This window comes from Epinephelus moara, chromosome 8 (genome assembly GCF_006386435.1).
Source record: "Epinephelus moara isolate mb chromosome 8, YSFRI_EMoa_1.0, whole genome shotgun sequence".
Classification (NCBI taxonomy): domain Eukaryota; kingdom Metazoa; phylum Chordata; class Actinopteri; order Perciformes; family Serranidae; genus Epinephelus; species Epinephelus moara.
Window position 1 is genome coordinate 33,096,991 of NC_065513.1, and position 20,259 is coordinate 33,117,249.

At 42.5% G+C, this 20,259-nt stretch overlaps 2 protein-coding genes across 3 annotated transcripts in view; one reads left to right on the forward strand and one right to left on the reverse strand.

Moving 5' to 3' along the window:
* LOC126394170 (protein FAM214B) overlaps positions 1 to 13,346 on the forward strand; it is a 34,264-nt gene extending 20,918 nt beyond the window's left edge. For both annotated transcript variants that reach the window (XM_050050836.1, XM_050050837.1), the window contains 9 exons: positions 2,870 to 3,062; positions 3,371 to 3,584; positions 3,828 to 5,168; positions 6,969 to 7,027; positions 8,117 to 8,216; positions 9,043 to 9,201; positions 10,729 to 10,797; positions 11,587 to 11,792; positions 11,957 to 13,346. In XM_050050836.1, the coding sequence (XP_049906793.1) occupies positions 3,996 to 5,168; positions 6,969 to 7,027; positions 8,117 to 8,216; positions 9,043 to 9,201; positions 10,729 to 10,797; positions 11,587 to 11,792; positions 11,957 to 12,110 (1,920 nt within the window). In that variant the 5' untranslated portion in view covers positions 2,870 to 3,062; positions 3,371 to 3,584; positions 3,828 to 3,995 and the 3' untranslated portion in view covers positions 12,111 to 13,346. The remainder of the gene's footprint in view (positions 1 to 2,869; positions 3,063 to 3,370; positions 3,585 to 3,827; positions 5,169 to 6,968; positions 7,028 to 8,116; positions 8,217 to 9,042; positions 9,202 to 10,728; positions 10,798 to 11,586; positions 11,793 to 11,956) is intronic.
* A 2,126-nt stretch (positions 13,347 to 15,472) lies between these two features.
* naaladl1 (N-acetylated alpha-linked acidic dipeptidase like 1) overlaps positions 15,473 to 20,259 on the reverse strand; it is a 12,790-nt gene continuing 8,003 nt past the window's right edge. Inside the window, exons 12-19 of the mRNA XM_050051012.1 lie at positions 19,870 to 19,937; positions 19,682 to 19,773; positions 19,246 to 19,339; positions 18,930 to 19,011; positions 18,571 to 18,744; positions 18,156 to 18,243; positions 17,974 to 18,066; positions 15,473 to 17,420 (exon numbers count right to left, since the gene is read on the reverse strand). Of these exons, the coding sequence (XP_049906969.1) occupies positions 17,243 to 17,420; positions 17,974 to 18,066; positions 18,156 to 18,243; positions 18,571 to 18,744; positions 18,930 to 19,011; positions 19,246 to 19,339; positions 19,682 to 19,773; positions 19,870 to 19,937 (869 nt within the window). The 3' untranslated portion in view covers positions 15,473 to 17,242. The remainder of the gene's footprint in view (positions 17,421 to 17,973; positions 18,067 to 18,155; positions 18,244 to 18,570; positions 18,745 to 18,929; positions 19,012 to 19,245; positions 19,340 to 19,681; positions 19,774 to 19,869; positions 19,938 to 20,259) is intronic.

The window sequence follows — 20,259 nt, forward strand, 5'->3', positions numbered from 1 at the left end:
CCAGCGAGCTATGACATAGGCATTGACTATAAATACTCATTGCTGACTCCTCTCCCATTATGTCCCATCCCCCACTCCGTGCTGAGGAGTCTCCACCTGACTTTAAGAGGAGACAAAACAAGAGGCGGTGATTTGTTGTATCATGTTAAGTGAACTCAAATACACAAGTAGTGCTCCCTATCTTTTGTTATTTGACTCGGTAATGAGATTAAGTAGATATCCCTGTTTGACCAGGGCAGTTCTTGTTTGGCTTGAGGAGTGTCCCCCACCCTGAGAAGCATCAGCAAAATAATCTTGTTTACAGGATTTGTCTTGCAAATGTTCCCTCATGGGCAGCAGTTGATGTGTGACCCTTAAGTGTTTTCAGAAGTTTTAGTGATGTTCCCTCCTGTTCATATTTTTCTAATTCCAGTAAAAACAGTAAGTTAAAGCAGTAGTGATTTATGTCATTTAGACTATGAATGTTACTATTAGGTTATTATTTATTGTCCTATTACTGTGTTTTCTTTCCTGTTGGGTAAAGTATAAAAAATGTAACCCAAACCTGCTCTCTCTTGGGTTGTTAATATATTTTATATGCATGTGCACTGGACTGTAAAATGACGTTCTGTTGAATTATAGGAGAGGCACTCAGGCATTTTGTGATTGCATAAGCTGTTTTTTTAATGTAGCATTGTAAGTAATTACAGGTGACTCTTGGCATCATCCCCATGCAATGCTTTGTTTGCAGTGATGGTAAAGCATTCTTACCTGATGATATACCATTACACTGCAGTTGTATGTAATCAGGTTATAATGTATGGGAAGGTAGACTCCACAGTGTCCACAGTGCGTTTTTCATTGGCAAAAAAGTGCTCCTAGAGCTTTTTAAAATGACTTGGGTTTTGTGTCCATGACAACAATATCTTGATTGTGAGCTGAGCAGCTAACGTAATGCTACAGTATGTTAACAGAGAATTGACGACACAGTTACCAGCAAGCTTACAACTCTCATGGTGATAAAAGCACAACACTCAGAAACCACAAAGGGGCTCTTCTGTCTTTGCTGTGACAGTATTATACAGCTAAGGATAGACAGTAGTGGCAGTGAGAACACCAGCGCCTTTCTGAAAAGTTCTGAGATTTTCAACTAGAAGTGCTCAGATTAAAAAAGCCGATCCGCTCTGAAAAAAGAAGCTGGGCATGGCACTTTTCTCTTGACGGCCACATGGGGCTGCATGCGCTCTCACCTCATTGGGAACAATTGAAAAAAGACGCTGCCGTTTGGGGAAAAAACACAATGTGGACACAGGCCCTCAGTCTGTCTCCACTTTCCCTTTTATATTCTTCTTTCTTGAGCTGTCTTGTTGTCTTGTGTCATCTTTGACAGATGATCCCTCCCTTCTTGTTTAAGTTGACAACTGTTTTGTTCCGACTGAATGGAGAATTTTGTTTGAGAAAAGGTAGATAAATCACTATACATGCTCATATGAACACTATTTTTCAGCCAAGGAATTTTAACATCAGCCAGAGGTTACCTAGAGTGCAGTTAGGTAAGTAATACCCAGGGTATTACCTACCAAGTTTGATCATTGCATATTTTTATAGCAATTTGGGGATTTTATTCAACACCACTTACAGTTTCACCAGCAGATGCATTTCAGATGTGTTTCAATCTAGTGGAAAATACCTATAGACTACTGTTGTTACCTACAGTTCCTTTTTACTTGCCAGTTTTTTCTTTCTTCCTCCTTGTTCTTAAGGCCTGTGTCATTCCTTTTGTGTAAGTACAGTAGTGGATCTCTTCATACGTCATCACTGTTTCGTCATGGTGATTCAGAGAGAAATACCAAAAAGTGAAATAACTAGTTGCTGTAATGTAGGTCTAAATAGGAACCAGCCATATTCCTCTTTTTTATTGATTTATATGGGTGCCAGCAGGGTGTTAGGCACATTAGCTTTCTTGGCTATTTTCAAAAACCTCCTCCAATTATTGTCACATTTAACATTTCAAGCTTTGGATGACATGTGTAAGATCCTCAGTCTGATATGTTTTGCTTGCTTTAGGTTAACAGCACAGGCCTCTATCACAGTGTGTTGAATTTTTTTGGCTGGCTGTACACACCTCATGGAGGACAGCCATTTTGATAGATATTTTCTTGGAGGAGCATCTTTGCCGGTCTCCCCCTACCCCCCCCCCAGCACCCTCCACCACCGTCCACCCTCCCCTCTCCCTCTGTAGCTCTGATTCTTTCTCCCTCTTTGTGGCCAAACACAAAGGAGCCGTTATCCTTGGGCTACTGGTTTCCATGGTGACGGTTCACTGCGACTCCCCCACCCTCCACATTCCCAAGTTCTGGTCCAAGTGGGTCGGGAAACGGCCTGCTTCTCTTGGCCTTGGGCCACTTAGTGCCAAGTTAAAACTGGAAATATCAACTCGCTGCTCCACCAGTGGCTCCTCCATGTTTGATCCTCAATCCAAAGTGTTTGGGTTTTGTACTTTAAGAGAATGAGATTAACATTTCTCCCTCTTTTGACTTGTTGAGTACTCAAGGATAAAGGGATTGATTATTTGATTGATTTGTCTTTTGTGTTGTTTCTCTCAAGTTCAGGAATGGACTGAAATATTGACTCCTTAACTTGCTGTGTTTGCACAATACATATGCCATGTGCCTCCTTCTGCAGTGTGTCTGTTCAAGTATGCAGAGGTGTATGGACATATGTGTGCTTCTGTGGCTCTCTTTGGTGTAATTTTGAATGTGTACATCAGCATGTCTGTCTTAGTCTGTGTGTGTGTGTGTGTGTGTGTGTGTTTTCAGGAGGAATAGTCTCCTGAAAGTAGAAGTGTAAAAAGAACTGACTTGATTTCTTTGTCTTTCTGTCTCTTCAGGGATTCTGGGTGGAATGACCGTGTCATGATGCCACAGTCGTGCCGTGTCCCACGCCCAGGTGACCAAGGAGGGCGTGTCTGGCTATCAGCCAACCACAGGGGGAGCCCCAATAGAGTTACTGGTATTTCCGATTTCAGTACAGAGACGTTTCCTCTCAAGAGTGTCCTGCGTCACTGACACTCTGCCCCTCTGGTAAGTTTCAGCCTTAACTGGGATGATTTGATCCAAGTCACTTGTTGCAGACTGTCTTAAATTAAATGTCTTTCCTAAACAAAGAAACATAATGTAATTGATGCATACTGACCAGTTGTAACTTCAAATTGGTTAAAATAAATCAAAACCTTTTTATTCTTGGAAATGTATCCAAGGTGTTTGACAAGCATGCAGTGAAAAGTGGAATGTCTTTAGTAACTTCAGATCATAAACTGTTATATCTATCATGGTGTTAGTTGATTTTATTTTAATTTTTAACCAACACACCTTTTTTTCTTTCTCCTCAGGTCGTAGCCTCTGTGCCCCCCTCCTTAACTCCTGCGTCCTCTGGAGTCCTCACTATTTCCTGATTCCTGATCCTGGGATGTTGGCGTTGTTTCGTGGCAGCTGCCATGGAGATAAACGGATTCCTTTAGCAGACAATTTTAGACACAACCTCCAGATGTTGTGCCAGATGCAGGTTGTCCACACGGGCAGAATTAGACAAGGACGGGCACAGAGGTGAGATTCTGATCTCTGGCATTGTCTTCAATTAGACAGGAGACAAATTAGGCTTATGCCTTGCCTAAACTGCATTAATAAAGTGGCTAATTAATGCAGTTAAAGAGCTGTATTTGCATACTGTTTTAAAACTGCCAAGTCCCGAGTGGCGTTTAGATTTTATGTTCGATCAACAGTCTAACATTATATAATGCTGTATTGAAATCTGCCCTGAATCGTAATGCTGTGTTTCGTTTCTCTCAGGTGCTGTGCGGCTCAGCTTCCTGATTCACACTGTTTGACAACATCACAGCAGGAAGTATAGGACTTCCTTCTACTGTGGAACATCTTGCTCTGCCTCCTGGCATTTGTGAGGACCTGCTTGACCGTGTTGCAAGTTAGTCAAGACTATCATCCTCCAGCATAGCAACCATGCGGCACATTCACGTGGAGTTAGCCCACAAAAAGGCTCCATTAGATCTTCCAGCCCAAGAGGGGGACCTGCCTCCACCTACAGCCCCAACACAGGGCCTAGACCCTGGTGTCAGACCAGGGGCGCCCAGGCACTTTGGCCAGGAGGAGCTGCGGCTCCAAAAGGTCTACCAGCTCTCCATTTTCTCCCAGTTGGGGGGATTTTCTACCTCCACAGAATCCCACACTGATACTCAACAGAGGCCTGTCCGGTTTGGCGTGAAAAGGGGGCTAGAGGAGCCCCAGTTGACTCATAAGCGCCCCCACCTGGGGGACACTTTAGACAAGGAGGAATTAGAGGGAGGGGTGCTGTGTGGCCCTGCTCCAGCTCAAGGTGTCGGGATGGGCTTAGCGACGGGCCCTGGTGGGCCTGGTTCTGTATACTCTTGCACACAGATGGAGCACAGAGACTCGGAGGGGGGACTGTCACCCAGGTCTCCACCCCTCTCCCCAAGCCACAACCCCTCCCGACGCCCAACTCAGCACAATCATGACAGGCCCATTCCTGATGTATTTGCTCCACTCTCACCTAAATCACCCCCAATGTGTGACCCACATGGCCATCTGTGTGACCAGGGTCATCCCCTTGGAAGCTCAGCCAGGACTGAGCCGCCTAACGGGGGCCACACACCCACCTACTCACTAGGTAGCCCTGCAAATGAGAGCTGTAGTAACGGCTCATCTGGAGGCCAGCCCAGCCCCCACTTATATGAAATGTCCACATATGAGACTCCCAACCCAGCCAGTCCCACCAGTCCCCCAGGCCCTTTCTCCCCCCCACACCACACAGAACTGCAGGAGCCAGGGGAGGCCACGGAATGGGACATTGGACTCGAATCCTCCCCACCTGAGCGAAGTGCCACCCAGGCTGCCTCCTCATCCTCTAACGGCCTGGCTTCCTGGGAGAAAACTCCCAGCAGTAATGGCCACCGTCTATCCTCTGGAGGCCACTGGCCGGCCAAAAAGAGGCTTCTGTCACCGAGCGACACGGGCGAGTCATGCTCAGAAGATGAGGGACCCTCCACATCCAAGAGGAGCAGGCTGTCATTGCTGGCAACAGGACTTGGCCCGGCGTCATGTCGCAGCACTGATGCTAAAGCTGCCCCTTATTGGAACCACCTGCTTCCCTCTAAGGTCAGCAGACTCACACTTCTTTCTTGGTTTATTTTAAGTGATTTAATTTACCACAACTGCATCAGCCAATAGTTTCAACTCCTGTGCTAGCTAATAGCTAATATTAGTTGTAGTGCAACTTGGTCGTAACTACAAGACAGATACAGCCATGGTGTGTGAGTGGTTAGCCTAGCACACAGTTTAAGGTGGCACACTGATGAGTTGAAGTCAAAAACAGACAGAATTGAACTTTAATCAGTACATTTAATGACAGAAATGCAGTTAGCTGCTTTGAGCAAATGTTTCCAATACTGAGGAACCTCCATCTGCAAGAGTCTGAAATAAATAGATGTAACAAAATACTTCTATGATCCCAATATTAATGATATCATAAAATCCTTGAGGGAACGCCATTTTATTTGAGGAAAACTGCTTTCTCTTTCTCTTTTTAACAACCGAATGAAACAGTTTTCCAAGCCTTATTAACTACCACAAAAAGAGAAGCTCTAAGTGATTTTATTGCAGCATTTGTAGAAAAACAGCATGTGCACATTTGCAATGCAAATACCACGCTTTTAGACCAAAAACGTTTTGACCACCACACAGACAAGCTTCTAAAACACTGAAAACAGATTAAGTAGTGACCGTTAAAGGCCAGTGGTTGATGATAAGACATCTGTGAACCTTGACAATCCTGGAAAAGAGGCCGAGACATAAATACAGAGAAACTAAGAGAACGAGTAAAAGTGAAAGAATGAAGTGATGGCCGGCTCATTATCACGCCACGCTGGAACAGGCTGAGTAGCTCCAGAATAAAGCCCATTGAGGGAGTGTCCATTGTTCCCCCACATGAGTGTGCTGTGTCTCTCATACACATGCACACACATCAACACACACAGATGCAAACACACAAACACACATGCACATACATCCTGCTTAAAAAATGGTTCTGGAAGTGAATTGGCCATTTTTGAACGTTGGGAGGCCAGAAAGAGCTTTGAGTGTGTGTTTGTGGGATGGGAGTGTGCAAATGATGACAATGGGGTTCACTAGTTCACTGGTTAGGTTTCATACAGTGGTGGGCTCATTGTGACGAGAGGTGTTTAGTGTTTGGTGAGGGAAGGACAGGGAGAAACAGACAGATGTAAGAAAGACTCAAGGACATAAATTAGGGACAAAAAGCACAGTGAAAGGAAGAAAAGGAGCAGGGTTCAACTGTCACAGGGATATTTCAGCAAATAAAGGTTAGAAAAAGATATTTAAGAGACACAGAAAGGGGAGACGGGAGGATATTCTAAGATGCCGTCTGTGGTTTTAATCGAGTGTGACGATGAGACGACGAGCTGACAAAGAGCCCCAGGCTCTGTGGAGAGCCAGTGTAGTCAAAGGTTAGCTAATGACAAGAAGCTAACCATGAGTGAAAGTTTTGCTGTGAGCAAATGGCTAGCAGGTAGCATAGGTTTGGCTAGTGACGAGTCACCTGACAGTTGGGTGGCCTTTACGATGAACGGCAGCCTGGAAATGGGGAATGTTTATGCGTGTGATGCAACATCCAAAAGTCAGTGCTCAGTAAGTAAGCGGACACCTGAAATACACAGCTACACATATAAATCACTCTCACGGGAACACAGGAACACTAACACACGGCCACTTTTTCTTATTTAAATATCTTCATTTTCTCTGAGTGTATTTAGGAGTTACGTTTTTTAGCATTTCAAGCAAGTTGCTCATTTGTGAATAGCTATAGGCTGACTTAAATTAGTGTATTAACAGAGAAAACCAAGTAATAATTTCCTTTTTTTCTGTCCTCTCTTTGTTCAGACCACCACAGACTGCACAAGATCAGGGAGACGGCTAAAAAGTGGGCTGCGGCTGAAAAGGTGAGTGTTCCTTCATATTTTCAACCAAGTTATATAATTTATTTATGAATATCAGCATTAAAAAGATGAGGGTTTTTTAAAGAGGGATTAAAGTTACAGGTGGGACCTTTTCTGAAAATAACTGTTTGCCATATTTGCTGAAACTGTCACTACATCCACACAGTACACAGCAGTACATGAGAAAGATCGTCTGTAAGAAGAAAAAAAAAATCATCTTCCTCTTCCTCCTCATAGCTCTTCTACGTCTTCTTCGTGTGTTTTTGACGTAGCTGTTAGTCGTGTCAGTCAGTGCTCGTGAACTGTGGTCAAACTGTCAAACTACGCAGCGCTGACCAAATATGAATCAAAAGTCTGTTACTGCATTGTTAAATTCTTGCCTCAAATATTTTCAGAAACATATTTTAGTGTACTGTTTAGCTGTAAAATGAGAAACTTTGCTCCGGCCGATGGGCAGTGCTTGGTTTTGGCTTGACTGTTTCACAATCTCTCTCATTTTACAGCTAAACTGTACACTAAAATATGTCTCTGAAAACATCTGAGGCAAGGAATTGGCAATACAGCAACAGAATGTTTATTCATATTTAATCAGCGCTACCTAGTTTGGCAGTTGACCGCAGTTCACGAGGAATGATTGACATGATGGACAGCTGTTAGAGACTCCTCAGCTCTTATTGGTTGTCTATTCATGTGTGGTAAGGCCATTAGAAGCACTGAAAGGAGGCAGAGGAATATGATTTTTTCACAGACTGTCTCATGTTCTACTAAAAAGTGACAGCTTTGTAAATATGACACATTTTTTTATTATTTTTATTATTATATTTTATAAAATTTTATTAAAAAGTTACCAACAACAGCTTAAAGAGAACAATGTTGCGTGGTCAGAGTGTAAGAATGCACACGTGTATAGATGAAATCAGTTCAGTGTCAGCCAGACTGACTGCAGCAAAGTCAACATAGTCAACATTTTTTGTCTGTAGCTGAATACTCAGACACACTCAGAAGCATGTGAGATGTCGGTCGAGACTAAATTAGTGTAATCTTAACCACTAACCACCAGTCTGTTTTGTATGTGTTTGTGGTCATATTCAGTCGGCAGCTGCGCAGCGGCAGACACACAGACACCGGCCGCTCCACACGTTCCAGCTGGCCCTCATCTTCCATCAGCAGATCACTACTTGGCAACTTCGAGGTACACATTTTAAACATTATTTTATAAGTTTCACTGCAGGTCAAAGATGGTGCCCACGTTTACACGGTGTTGACAGACAAACCCAAACCTTAACCAGTGTAAAGCCATTCCAGGTAGAGCCAAGGAGAGTGTTGGGTCTAACTTGGCGACACACACTCTTTGGCCATCTGTACAATCAGTTTTTGGTGACATTGTCAGAAATATGTAAAGTCTATGCGTATTAGTTAGGTCATGGTTACAGGTGGGAACATTAAATCGAGAGGTGTTCCTAATTTTTTGTCCTTCCCATTTACATAACATGAGAGAAGCAGAGCTGAAATCTTATTCTGTGTGTTGAACAGGCCTGGCTGTTTGTTTTAATTGTTGCAGAGCCTTGCCTATGGTTGTAAGGACTAACAGTGAGTGCAGAATATAAGTCAGTGCCCAAAATGACATCTAAAGTTATCTATGATGTTTGTTTTACTTCTTAGTGTAGCTAATTTAAGACAGTGGATCATAAAACTTTGGTAAAATGAGTAATAATGTTAGTTGAAGAACTAATGCGTTCAAAATATCCTCCTCTTGGCTCACACTGTGGGCCTGCAGGTGCACGTTTTATTATTGTGAACACTGCTTTTGTTTTAATTACAAAAATACATAAAATGTAGAACTTTATGGACCTCACCGTCCAAAGGTGTTTTTATCTGAATCTTTGGCCAAGCGTGACTCAGAGTGCAGCAGTAAATGCTCAGCTCCCTAATTAAACCAACATTTTACAGTATAAAGAGTTTTAAAAAGGCTCCTGTTCACGACTGTTTACTCTCTTCTCTTTCTCTTGGTGTTCCAGGAGTCCATTCTGAAGGGACGATTCTCCCCGTCAGGCCGGATCGAAGGCTTCACGGCGGAGATCGGTGCCAGCGGCTCCTACTGCCCACAGCACGTCACCCTGCCGGTGCAGGTTACATACTACGACATCTCAGAGCACAGCGCACCCTCACCCTTCCTGGTCAGTGTGTGTGTGTGTGTGTGTGTGTGTGTGTGTGAAAGATATTGTGTGCACGCTTAGTCAAGACCCTTAGTCAAGCACAAACTAAAAAACAAACAACAACCAACACACTTTCATGCACGTGGCAGGTAGTGTGTTTGCTTGTGTGAAAACAATACACTCATTGAAAGAAAAACAATGTAAAATTAGAGATCGGAACAAACTCCAGAAACAGAATTGGCTTCACCAAGGTTGATGTTGGCTTCTCTGTTCAGAACCAGATGTAAAAAATATGTAGTGTGTTTTTCCATTCATGCAGATATCGTGACGCTTTTCTCACATCTGTCCACATCAGCACTTAACACTATATATTTATCACATATATAATCATACAGCACAAGATAAACAAGTACTTTGCAAGGTAGGGCCAGCATAAATATGTAAACAACTTCAGATCTGCTTTCAGCAAGTCATAAACTGTGTCTGCTGTGACCCTGGACCATTTGGAAAACAGCTGTTTTCACTTTCTTAGCTTCATGCCTCATGTTGACTCTGAATTGCTGTGTATAAAAGTGGTGAATGTAAGGCCTCTTTTGATTCAGTACTTTGAACTGTTAATTGACTTTTACCATTATATGACTCCCTGCGTCGCTGCCTTTGTAGCTATAGCATGATGTAGTTATTTTAGAATGAGGCATTGGTTTTACGTGCATAACCTATATAGTTGTGTCTCAAACCAAAAATTACTATTGTACTAAAAGACCCTCTAGGATTTGCGGGCATTTTTTGGGATTGTTGTGGCTTAAAATGCTTTATGCTTCAAAGGATTTTATGGCAGCTTTTCTAAAGAAATGGTGATGCATGTTACGATTTTTTTAGGCTTTTCTCTTGCAATAAAATTGCGAGGGGGAGTGAAATTGCACTGCTCTGAGTTTGTGATTTATACACGAACGTTACCACGAACCACACATATTCAATCTTACCTTGATTCTTTAAGTACATGCAGAAGATCTGGATTCAACAGCCTCTGTCATGGAGATTTGTCTTGTCTGTTGTTTACAAGTTTCAGCCATTCTCGCGGTTTTATGGTAGAAGTAGTGTTGCACACGTTGCACACACAGCGTTGCACATGGTGCAGAACAGTTTACCTCAGCTTTTGTGCAGAACATCAGGGAATGCCTTGCAGGTCTTTAGCAGTAATTTTTGTTGATAAATGCGAGACGTTCATGTCGTTCATATCTGCATCTTTACTACCAGAAACAAAGAAGTTTGGTGATGTTATGCAGGGGACTGCTATAAGTGCTGAAACTCATGGGAAACTGCAATGATGGGTCCAATTTTTGGAAAAGCTGTGGTGATTTGAGGGGCTGTTACACTGCTGCTCCATTGCTCCACTGCTTCATTTCAGCATATTTCTTCTACATCCAGATCTAGATCCTGATGTCAGAGTTCACAGCTATTAAAATGTACCAAAGAATGAGTTATTTCACCCTCACAGTGATTGAGGACATTTAATCAGAGCCATGTCTCTGTCTCTGTCCCCCACAGGGTGTGATATCCCTCGAGCCTCTTGGAAAGAAAGGATACAGCATACCCAAAGCAGGGACCATTCAAGTGGTAAGTTCATCTTTTCTTCATCCTCATCTCATTCTTTGCTCAAGAGAAGACCAGGCAGCCTCGAGACAACAAAGTTTGAAACTGGTCCAGTATTGAGCGAGTGCACAGCAGCTGACAGTGTCCGACAGCATTGTGGAAAGATCCCTGAGGAGATAAACCTTTTTGTTAAAGAATGAGAACCTTTCTCTGCGACAAAAAAACAGCCCAGAAATTGCTGTCGGCAAACCCACCAGACTCCGTTTAAATAAACAGTGATTTTGGTGTGTATAGAGCCAGCACATTTTCACATCTAACTGGATGAATTAAGGGTTTATTTCAAGCAACACAGAGCTGGTGATTTTTGGAACAGTGGAAAGACAAAGCGAGACTGTTTTTGTGAGTTTTATTTTGTTTCTGTTGACTTTGAAAGAAGTGTTTTTAACGATGACAAAATTTCTGTTTATTTAAAGGGAGTCTGGTGAGGTTGGCGATAGCGATTTCAAGGCTGTTTCTGGTTAAACAAAAAGGATCTTGCTCTTTAATTAAAAAGGTCTATGTCTATAGAGATCCTTGCTATAATGTTGTCAGACGCTTAAAATAATCTGAGCCTGTCTCATCGTTGTCGGCTGCAGCCCTCTTGCTCTATACTGGACCAGTTTCAAAAATTGTTGTCTCCATTAGTCGCTTAGACACAAAAACATGGGAGAATAGTGTCCAAGTTTAAAAAGTTAGCCTTTATTTTGAAACTACCACCAGCTGTCTAATTTTTGCTGTTCGAAATGCTGACTTTAGTCCGTCATCTGTTCTCAGACCTTATTTAATCCCAACAAAACTGTGGTGAAGATGTTCCTGGTGACCTATAACTTTGGCGACATGCCCGTTAATCACATGACCTTCCTGCGGCACCGCATCTTCCTGGTGCCTGTAGAGGAAGGGGTGGAGGGGAAAAGCGAGGCGTCTCCAGGGAGCGGAGTGCTAGACAGGAAGAAGATTCTCTGCTACCTGATACATCTCAGGTAAGACTGAGGTTTCACCTGTCTGCATCACTTGACTTTAAATTGTGCCTGTGTCGAGATGTCTGGAAATATAAGATTACAAGAATAACTTAAAAACAAGCAAGAGTCGCACACAGAGGAACTACAGTGTCTTTTTTTTAAATAATATTTTTCTTGGTTTTCAGATTCCAGAGCTCCAAATCTGGGAAGATCTACTTGCACAATGATATCCGGCTGCTATTCTCCCGCAAATCCATCGAAGTGGACACAGGGATCCCTTATGAGCTGAAATCTTTCACCGAGGTGCCAAGAAACCCTAAATACTCCCCCCGTGTGTGACCCCAGCGTGACCCCTTGACCCTCCCCGACGCCAACGCAGCCCCTCCTGTGCTTCCTAAAGAGGAGGGAGGGAAACAGACAGACTGCTAGAATGATGGACACAAAACTTGATAAGACTTGATGAGACACGCCACATGCACACAAGACACATGTGCACATATGATACAGTGTTGGTGATCGTAAAAGTCCCACTTTTAATGCATTTATTCTCTGCTGAAAATTCAGAGTTAAAAGAAATTGGTGGTATAAAATGTCACTCAAACACTGCATTCCTTGTATCTTCCATTCATTGAATATATTAAGAAATATTACACTTATTAGCGTGTAAGAGCATGCAGGCAAAAGCAGGACTTTTACAACACCACCTGTACAAAGAAAGAAATGCACAAACACTGACGCACACACCAAAACAGACTGACAAGACTCATGCACAGCACATACTACACACACGTCACAGCTGAAACACTTTGGTGGTGACTCTCTGAGTTCAGTGTTAACATGCATGCCTTGTGACTTAAACACCTGAATTTTCCTCTAGTGCCGTATCACACTGTCCTTCACTCTGCCTGCAGCTCCAACCGCCTCACCGGACCAATAATTGCAGAAACTTTTGATTTAGAAAAAAAATGCCTCAAGCAACAAGCACATCCCTGATTGCGGGGTGAAGAAAATGATCACCCCCCTCCCCCACTTCTCACACACTTTCTGACCAGCAGAGAGGAGACGAGCAGAGACACAAACACTAGTGAAAGCAAAGGCTGAAATCAAAGCAGCCATCTTGATCCCATGTCATTTATCACATGATTGAAAAAAACCCACACTGACATGATTTGACCAAACTCAGGACATGTGTTGAAGAATTCATTTCTCTTCTTACCATTTCACCCATCATGGTACAGACTGCTGTGTTCGCTTCAAGGCAGGAGGGTCATACCATGTCATGAAAAACAGGGGAATCCAGTTCATTTAATGTAGCCAGACTGAGGGACACTGTGCTGTTTTTCTTTTATAAATTTCTCTTCTTTTTTTTTAGATTCTGTTCGGAACAGTCTGATGTTGGAGCAGAAAATGAAAAAAATAAACAACAAGCTGTAGTATTTTTAATTTATGTTTTCGCAAATGTCTTAATAAGCAATATGCTGCACAAAGTAGAGTGTGTTTTTCAGCCGAGACGAGCTTTCTCTCTGGAGGGGCGGGGGAAAGAGAAAGCGGAGAATTGAGAGTGTGGGGAGAAATGGGGAGGAGGGAGGGAGGGAGGGATGATGAGGGAGGGAAGGGTGGTGGGGTATTTAATATGGGGAAAAAGTCTATGTATATTTAAAAGAATAAACTCTGCGACTGGCGAGTAACACCTGCCTTTGCTGTTTTTGTTTTTGATTGACTGATATTGTGGAAGTCCTTCTTTTTACCACCTCACTGCTCTTACTGCATTTTGGATATCCACTGTTACTGACCCTGAAGTGAACCAGTTATCAGTCACGTGTGACTGTTCCACATTAAATACAGGTCCTTCACAAAAGTCATATTAAAAAGTAATGTTTAACTAAAAGTTTCATCCATTCAGTCATGGCTGGCTGCCTACTCAGTTTTTAGCACTACAGCAATCCCTGCTGTGTGTGCATGTGTTTTGGTAAAAGCAAATTAGCAGGGTTCTGACAGCTCATAGCAAGTTAGATTTAAGACTTCCTAAGACTATTTAAATGCCACTTAGTATGCAATTTAAGACCAGTTTAACAGTAACCAAAATTCAGGACTATAAAAGAAAAAAAAAAATCATGAACCGATGTCAGTTGCTAAGGGTTAGGGACCAGTTTTGCTTAAATGTGTATTTATTTATTGTTTAATCCATTTTTAACCAGTTAAGTCCTGTTGAGATTAACAATCTCTTTCTGAAGGGAGACGTAGAAATATTAGAACACCTACACACAATGACAAGAACCAATTCATTCATCCTTCAGGCAGAGAGACCATTTTATTGTGACATAAAACGTGACCTTTTTTTGTCTTGTAAAAGAGACGACGGTAGAACAGAACTGGGGAATATCTGGTGTTTGTTGGCCGAGTTTGTGACTGTACATGTCAGATTCCATGACCTGGACTCCCATCATGCCAAGTTGGAAATCCTTTTTCCCATGTCTTAGCATTTTTAAGATTTTTGACGGATTGATTTCACACGTTTTAGCACCTAAATCCTTATTTTTAGATGAATGAATCAAATGCTTTAAAGACCTTTCAAGGATCTGCAGGAACCATGGATTAGAGACATGACGTCAGGCCAACGTCCATCACCACAAACTCAGGATTCTGATTACACACATAATACAACAGACAATAAAGGAAGCAGCTGACGAATCGTCACAAAAGGAAGCCTGAGAACAGAGATTGTTCACTGATTGGCATGTGAGGAACCTTCAGGCTACAACGTGCTTCCTCTCCCGGCTTCTGCTGCACCACCGAAACTGCTCAGTGTGGCTATGAACAGACAGACTTTGGTTGTTCTGGGCAGTTCTGCAAAATATTAATGTCAACCTGTGTAAATGTCAAGTATGGCACTGCTAAAAAGAGAGTCCATCCTCTGTAAATATTCCCCAGCTAAAAATACTGGGGAACGTCCATAAATGTGTCACCAACAAAACAGCCAGTCATTCCTGCACAACACTGAAATACGGATCCTGAACTAATGAGGTCAGTGTATAGTTTAGGTAACATCCAAAAAGTGGTTTGGGCAGACAACATAACATAAATATACCCTAATGAAAACAACGGCAAATGTTGCGTTAAGATTCCCTGCCAGTAACATTTAACTCTTGACTTCGTTTGACATAGTAAATGTGGATTTTTCAGTTTTTGTGAGACGCCTGAGCTCTGTCAGGTGTCTCATGTTGCTTTGAATGCACATTTTAAAGCTCACAGTGCTGCTAAATTTCATTTAACTTCATTTGACCCAACTTTGTAACCTTGATTCTAACTTAAGAATAACCAAAAACCAAAGGGACACATCTTTTTGTAGAGCAATCAGGGTTAAAATAAACCGTAAACCCACACCTACCCAAACAAACACCCATTACTATTTATTACACATCAGTGTCACCACCAGGTTGTGTTTCTGCAGCGGCTCAAAGGACTCAGATGGGTGTGACTAACTTTGTAAACTTTAACCAGAGCGGAAGAGGCCTGGATAAAAACAGCAGTCCCTGAGAAATCTGTGTTTACAGGAGAGCCTGAACAACAAAGAAAGTAAAGAACCCATGTGGTCAGAGATGGACAACTTCTCATGCTTCTTCCTCCCTGGAGCTTTTCTCCTTCTTTCTACACTTCTTCACTACACGTCATGACTATTATCAAGGCTTAAAGCATTACAGGCAGCATTATCATGTGATGAATCTTTGAAATGAATTGCCTTTTCCAGACGGTTGATTTCACTGGGTGTGTAGCTGCTGTCACTCAGCCTTTGTGACAGCCACACTGGTAATCCCAAATGCTGACTAGGCCCATGAGGTTGTCTCAAAGTGTTTTCTGGCCCCTGGTGGCAGGAGGCAGTATTGCAGCTTCACATCCAGACCTGCAACAGGATGCAGTTGAGGCCCGTAGCAGGTTTTTGATGCAGTCTGTCAGTCTGTCAGTGCAAGATTTGCATTTTTTGCACCTGCATTTCCAGTATAGGGGATTAAGTTTCTTTAGATAGTGATCTTATGTCGCTGAGAACATTTACATATCAGAGTGCTGATAGCCAGATATCCTGCAGCTGACAAATGTTGCTAACAGGCCTTCATGACAAAGCTTTGCACCAGTCTTTCTAAATTAAACATCACACAACCCAGTATGTGCACTGGAGGATCGTGATCTATTAACTTCTGGAACATAAATCCAGTAAATTTACATTGCATCATTCTGCTGTAATGGCTCTGCAGTGTCTGTCTTATGTCCTCATTCACAGACAGTCTGGTAGCTCAGGGGTACAACTGTCTACCGCTCCTGTTAGATGAAATGGTTCTGGCACATGAAGATGACGTAAATGTCTGCATAATCAGCAAGTCATCGTCCCTTATCTATTGTGACTCATTCTTGCTCGAGCAAAAATGTGCTGTTTGATCTTTGAAATATTAAAAATACCATCATATGCCATGGTCACAACCCTAAAGTTTTGATCATTTAAAAAAGAGATCTTTCAATGAGAACAGGAAACTTTTAGTTTGCTGTTAGATACTAACATGCATTGAAAAGCTGGTCTAGACATAATTTGCCAACCACAACTTGCTATGTAAAGATAAAGGGGAGTAATGGCATCCTGAGCAGAGAATGAAGTCACGCTCCATTTGTACGTGCGTCGTAATCCAAGCTTCTCTGTTCATTGTTGTGGTCTGAACGCTTTTGAATGTTAGTCACATGTGTATCCCACTGGCTAGCTACTCACCGCTGCTCTGCACTGTGCTCATATGGTGGTTTACACTGATAACGGCGTCCCACCACCTTGGGTCGGGACGATAGTGGCGCGGAAGCATAGTGTTTACCCTGCGTTCCCCTGTCATGTTAACACTGTTGGCTCTGTCAGCACTGTTGATGCTGTTAGCTGCTGCTGGCTCAGCCACCCTCATGTTGAGAGCCGTGTGCAGACATCTTCTGAATCGTAGACATGCTCTGAATATTGTAGAGAGCTCCTTTAATACGACCAAGGTCAAAGAGCTTTTCTTTGATAAGGACATGGCCTTACTGAGGTGGATGTTTGTTAATTGTATTGATATTTTCTTCGTTATTGTAATTTTTGTTTTTCACTTAACATAGAAAGACTGATTTTAGTATCCTGCAGGTAACCAGGCACTTTTAACCTATATAAGTGGGAGCAAATTTTAATAGTTGGCATACACATTAAAAAAAAACATCCGTTTTAATAGTGGTTCAGCTTTAATGAAGTGCTTTTATAAAAACATTCATCATATTTAAATATTTTAATCCTGTGACAAAGATAGAATATTCATGTTACTGGTTGATGATGAGCTCTGTTCACTGATTCCTAAATACCCTCACTTAATATCATCCATAAATAGTCGCATCATGGTCGACCTAATCAGTGCTCATAAAAAAATAAAATAAAAAAATCCCTGAGCGAGTGCAGTTCCTCCCTCCTTCGTCCCTTATATGACGTCAATCAGTGTGTGGGCAGCGCCCTCGATGGCCTGGCTCAGGACTGATAGGTGGTAGTGCACATTGTCCCAGGCGCTGGACTCTCCTGATGACTCAGCATTAGCAAAGGCATCAGCCAGGCCTGGGAAGGTCGGCTTGCCTGCACTACTTGAAGCCCAGATAACATGCCTGTGTAATATATAAAGAGTGATGACACAGTGATAGGCAGCTGAACAATTAACAGAGATATGCTTAGCCACAATGACGCAGATAGTCAGTGTCATGGTCCCTAACATGGCATGAGGAGAGGAGTTTAAAAGCTCTGGGAACCCCTAACAATGCAGCATGTGTAATAAATAAAAGGGAATTTATTACAGAATAAATGCTTTACAGGTGTCTTCATGACAAGACCAAGAATCAGCTATGCTCGCTAGGTTTGTGCATGCTCACAGTGTCGATATACTGTACATGCTAATGTTTAGCAGCAGATCTATCCAGTTGTTTATAAGACATGTCAGACAAAACCACAAATGTCAACTACATGGTGGTGCTAGAGGAAAAGAGACTGGATCACTAAACTACTTTCTGTCACTGTGTGTCAATATTCATGTCTCATGTATACCTTGGGGCCATCAAGTGGAGTGCACACAGCAAACTGCACATGGCATCACCTTTATATTTTGCATACAGCCCCAGAATCCAACATGCACTCACCCTGGGCTATTAGACTGACGTTTCATACCTGAATGCGTATTTATCTGGGAAGGCCAGAGGGTCCAAGAAAGCTCGGTCCAGCAGCATGAGCTGGTCGTTGATCCTTCTGACCTTCAGCGGTCTTGAAGAAGAGAGACAGAGAGAGACTCGCCGTAAATTGCTATGCAGATGGCAAAGAAGTTAACAATATATGTGAGTTTGTGCTCTTACGTTTCATTTGCCAGGTCCGAACTGTGGATCACCTGGTCCAAATGAGCAGCTGCCTTTCGAAAGCTGTCCACTGCACGTTTTAGTGGTTCTGAAAGAAGACACAGATCAATTGTGCAGCCTCTCTGAACTTTGTTTAAGCACTTCAGGTATGTCTTGCTACATAGAGCAGTTGGGTTAATGCAAGTTCCAGTCAGAGACATTGTCGGACATAATGCAGGGAGTGATTATTCCAGCTGCCTTGGCTGAACCAATAAAAACACTCACTGCTCCATGTGAACCAGACACAGCCTTGTCCTGACATACTGAAACATAAAACCTGGATACAATTAATTTACCTGCATACTATTTCTATGTGTGTGCTGTGTGCTGCAATATTCCCTTGCACCCCTAAAACATATATAACTGTCCTGCGTACCCATGGAGATGTTCTTATCCTGCAGTTGTTGCTGATATTGGTCCAGTGCTGTGTTGAGGTAGTCACCCAGAGTCTCAGCGTAGTCACTGCAGTTTAATGGTAACACCAGGCTGTCGGCCAGTCGGATCAGGACATTTCCTGCTGTTCTGGCAATGGCCTGGTGACTGACAAACCCTGAGAGGACACAGTGGTAGAATGAGATTTAGAATTATGAGGCTTTTTGTTAAAATATACAACATTTTTGAATGATAAATCACAAAATAAAGCATAATCTGCAGTACCATGGCATAAAATGTTAGATTTCTACCGCTGCACAAGAAAATCCAATATGTGATGACATGAGAGGTGTCGCTGCTCACCTGGATCAATGAACTTTGAAGCGTAGTCAAAGGTGTCGTATGCTGTGTGGTACGCAGGATATATCCGAGCACTTGTTTTAGTCTGTATGAAGAAAAATATCCATATGATACCACAGATTGAAGTGATCTGTTGTGCTTGTTGCTGCTGCATTTCTTGGTCTGAATATTTAGGTGCAAAAATCAAACTGTATTACAGGTGAAAAACTTCTGAAATTATCATTGTTACCATAAAAGGTTCAACAACCTACATACTGCACTCACATTGCATCAGACAAAAATCTATCACAGTAAATCAAAGGCAGTGAGTCTTTCATACCCGGTCGTACGTGTATGAAATGTCCATGGAGGTGATACCCAGGTAATGGACAAAGGCAGCGTAATCACTCCCTGCTCCTGTCAGATATCCCATCCTGTCAGAGGAGGACAAGACAACAAGAAGGATGTTTTATTGAGGGTGCGACAGGCCTGAAATTTCTGAGGGAAAACATACATATATGACTCATGATATAGATGATAAACTAGATACTGTATGTAAGGTGTAAGTCAACTCATTTACTTGTTCTTCTCCACTACAAATTGTGAATGAGAGTTCTTGATCTAGGTCAACAGTGAGCTAAAAACCTGCCATACATACTGTGGTTTTGCAAACTTTCAAGCAGAAATAAGGGATTTGGAATAAAAACCGTGATAACTCCTCTCCCAGGACTGAATGTACTTGAGGAAATTAGAAAGGTATGACTGTAGTTCATTACTTGGGAATAAGTCCATAGGCCTGGCTTGTTTTGTTGGCATATCGGATCCAGTTGTCGTACAGAGATGTGGAGTCCAGTCCAGGTGTATTGACCTGGAGAACAAACATACTTTAATGTGACATTAAAGTGGTGTGTGGACAATGGTTTTGCTAAAAAGAGAGCTGTAGAGAAACACCCTAACAGCTCACCTGTTTTGCAGCTTTGAAGATGACGTTCTGTAGCGATGGCATCCCAGAAGCTCTGAGAGTGGCGTTGGCTGAGGAGAGGAAGATGGGTTTTTTTAGCATCAATCAAGGCTTGCAGAGTGAACGCAGCCTACAGTGGCAGCCATTGTAGGAATTCTTGTCCATGCACTTAACATTTTGTACCACAAAATAATTCATGCCTGTCAACAAGATGGTTTCAAGAACATTCCTACAAACATCCAAGGACCAAAAAAAAATCAATCATTAATCAAGCAACAATGTAAATTAACAAATTAGGCAACTGGTGATAATTTGTCAAACTACAATGACTGCATCTGTCCAGATGAACCAAGGACCTAGGTTTTGATCCAACATTGGGGTGGGGGGGGGGGC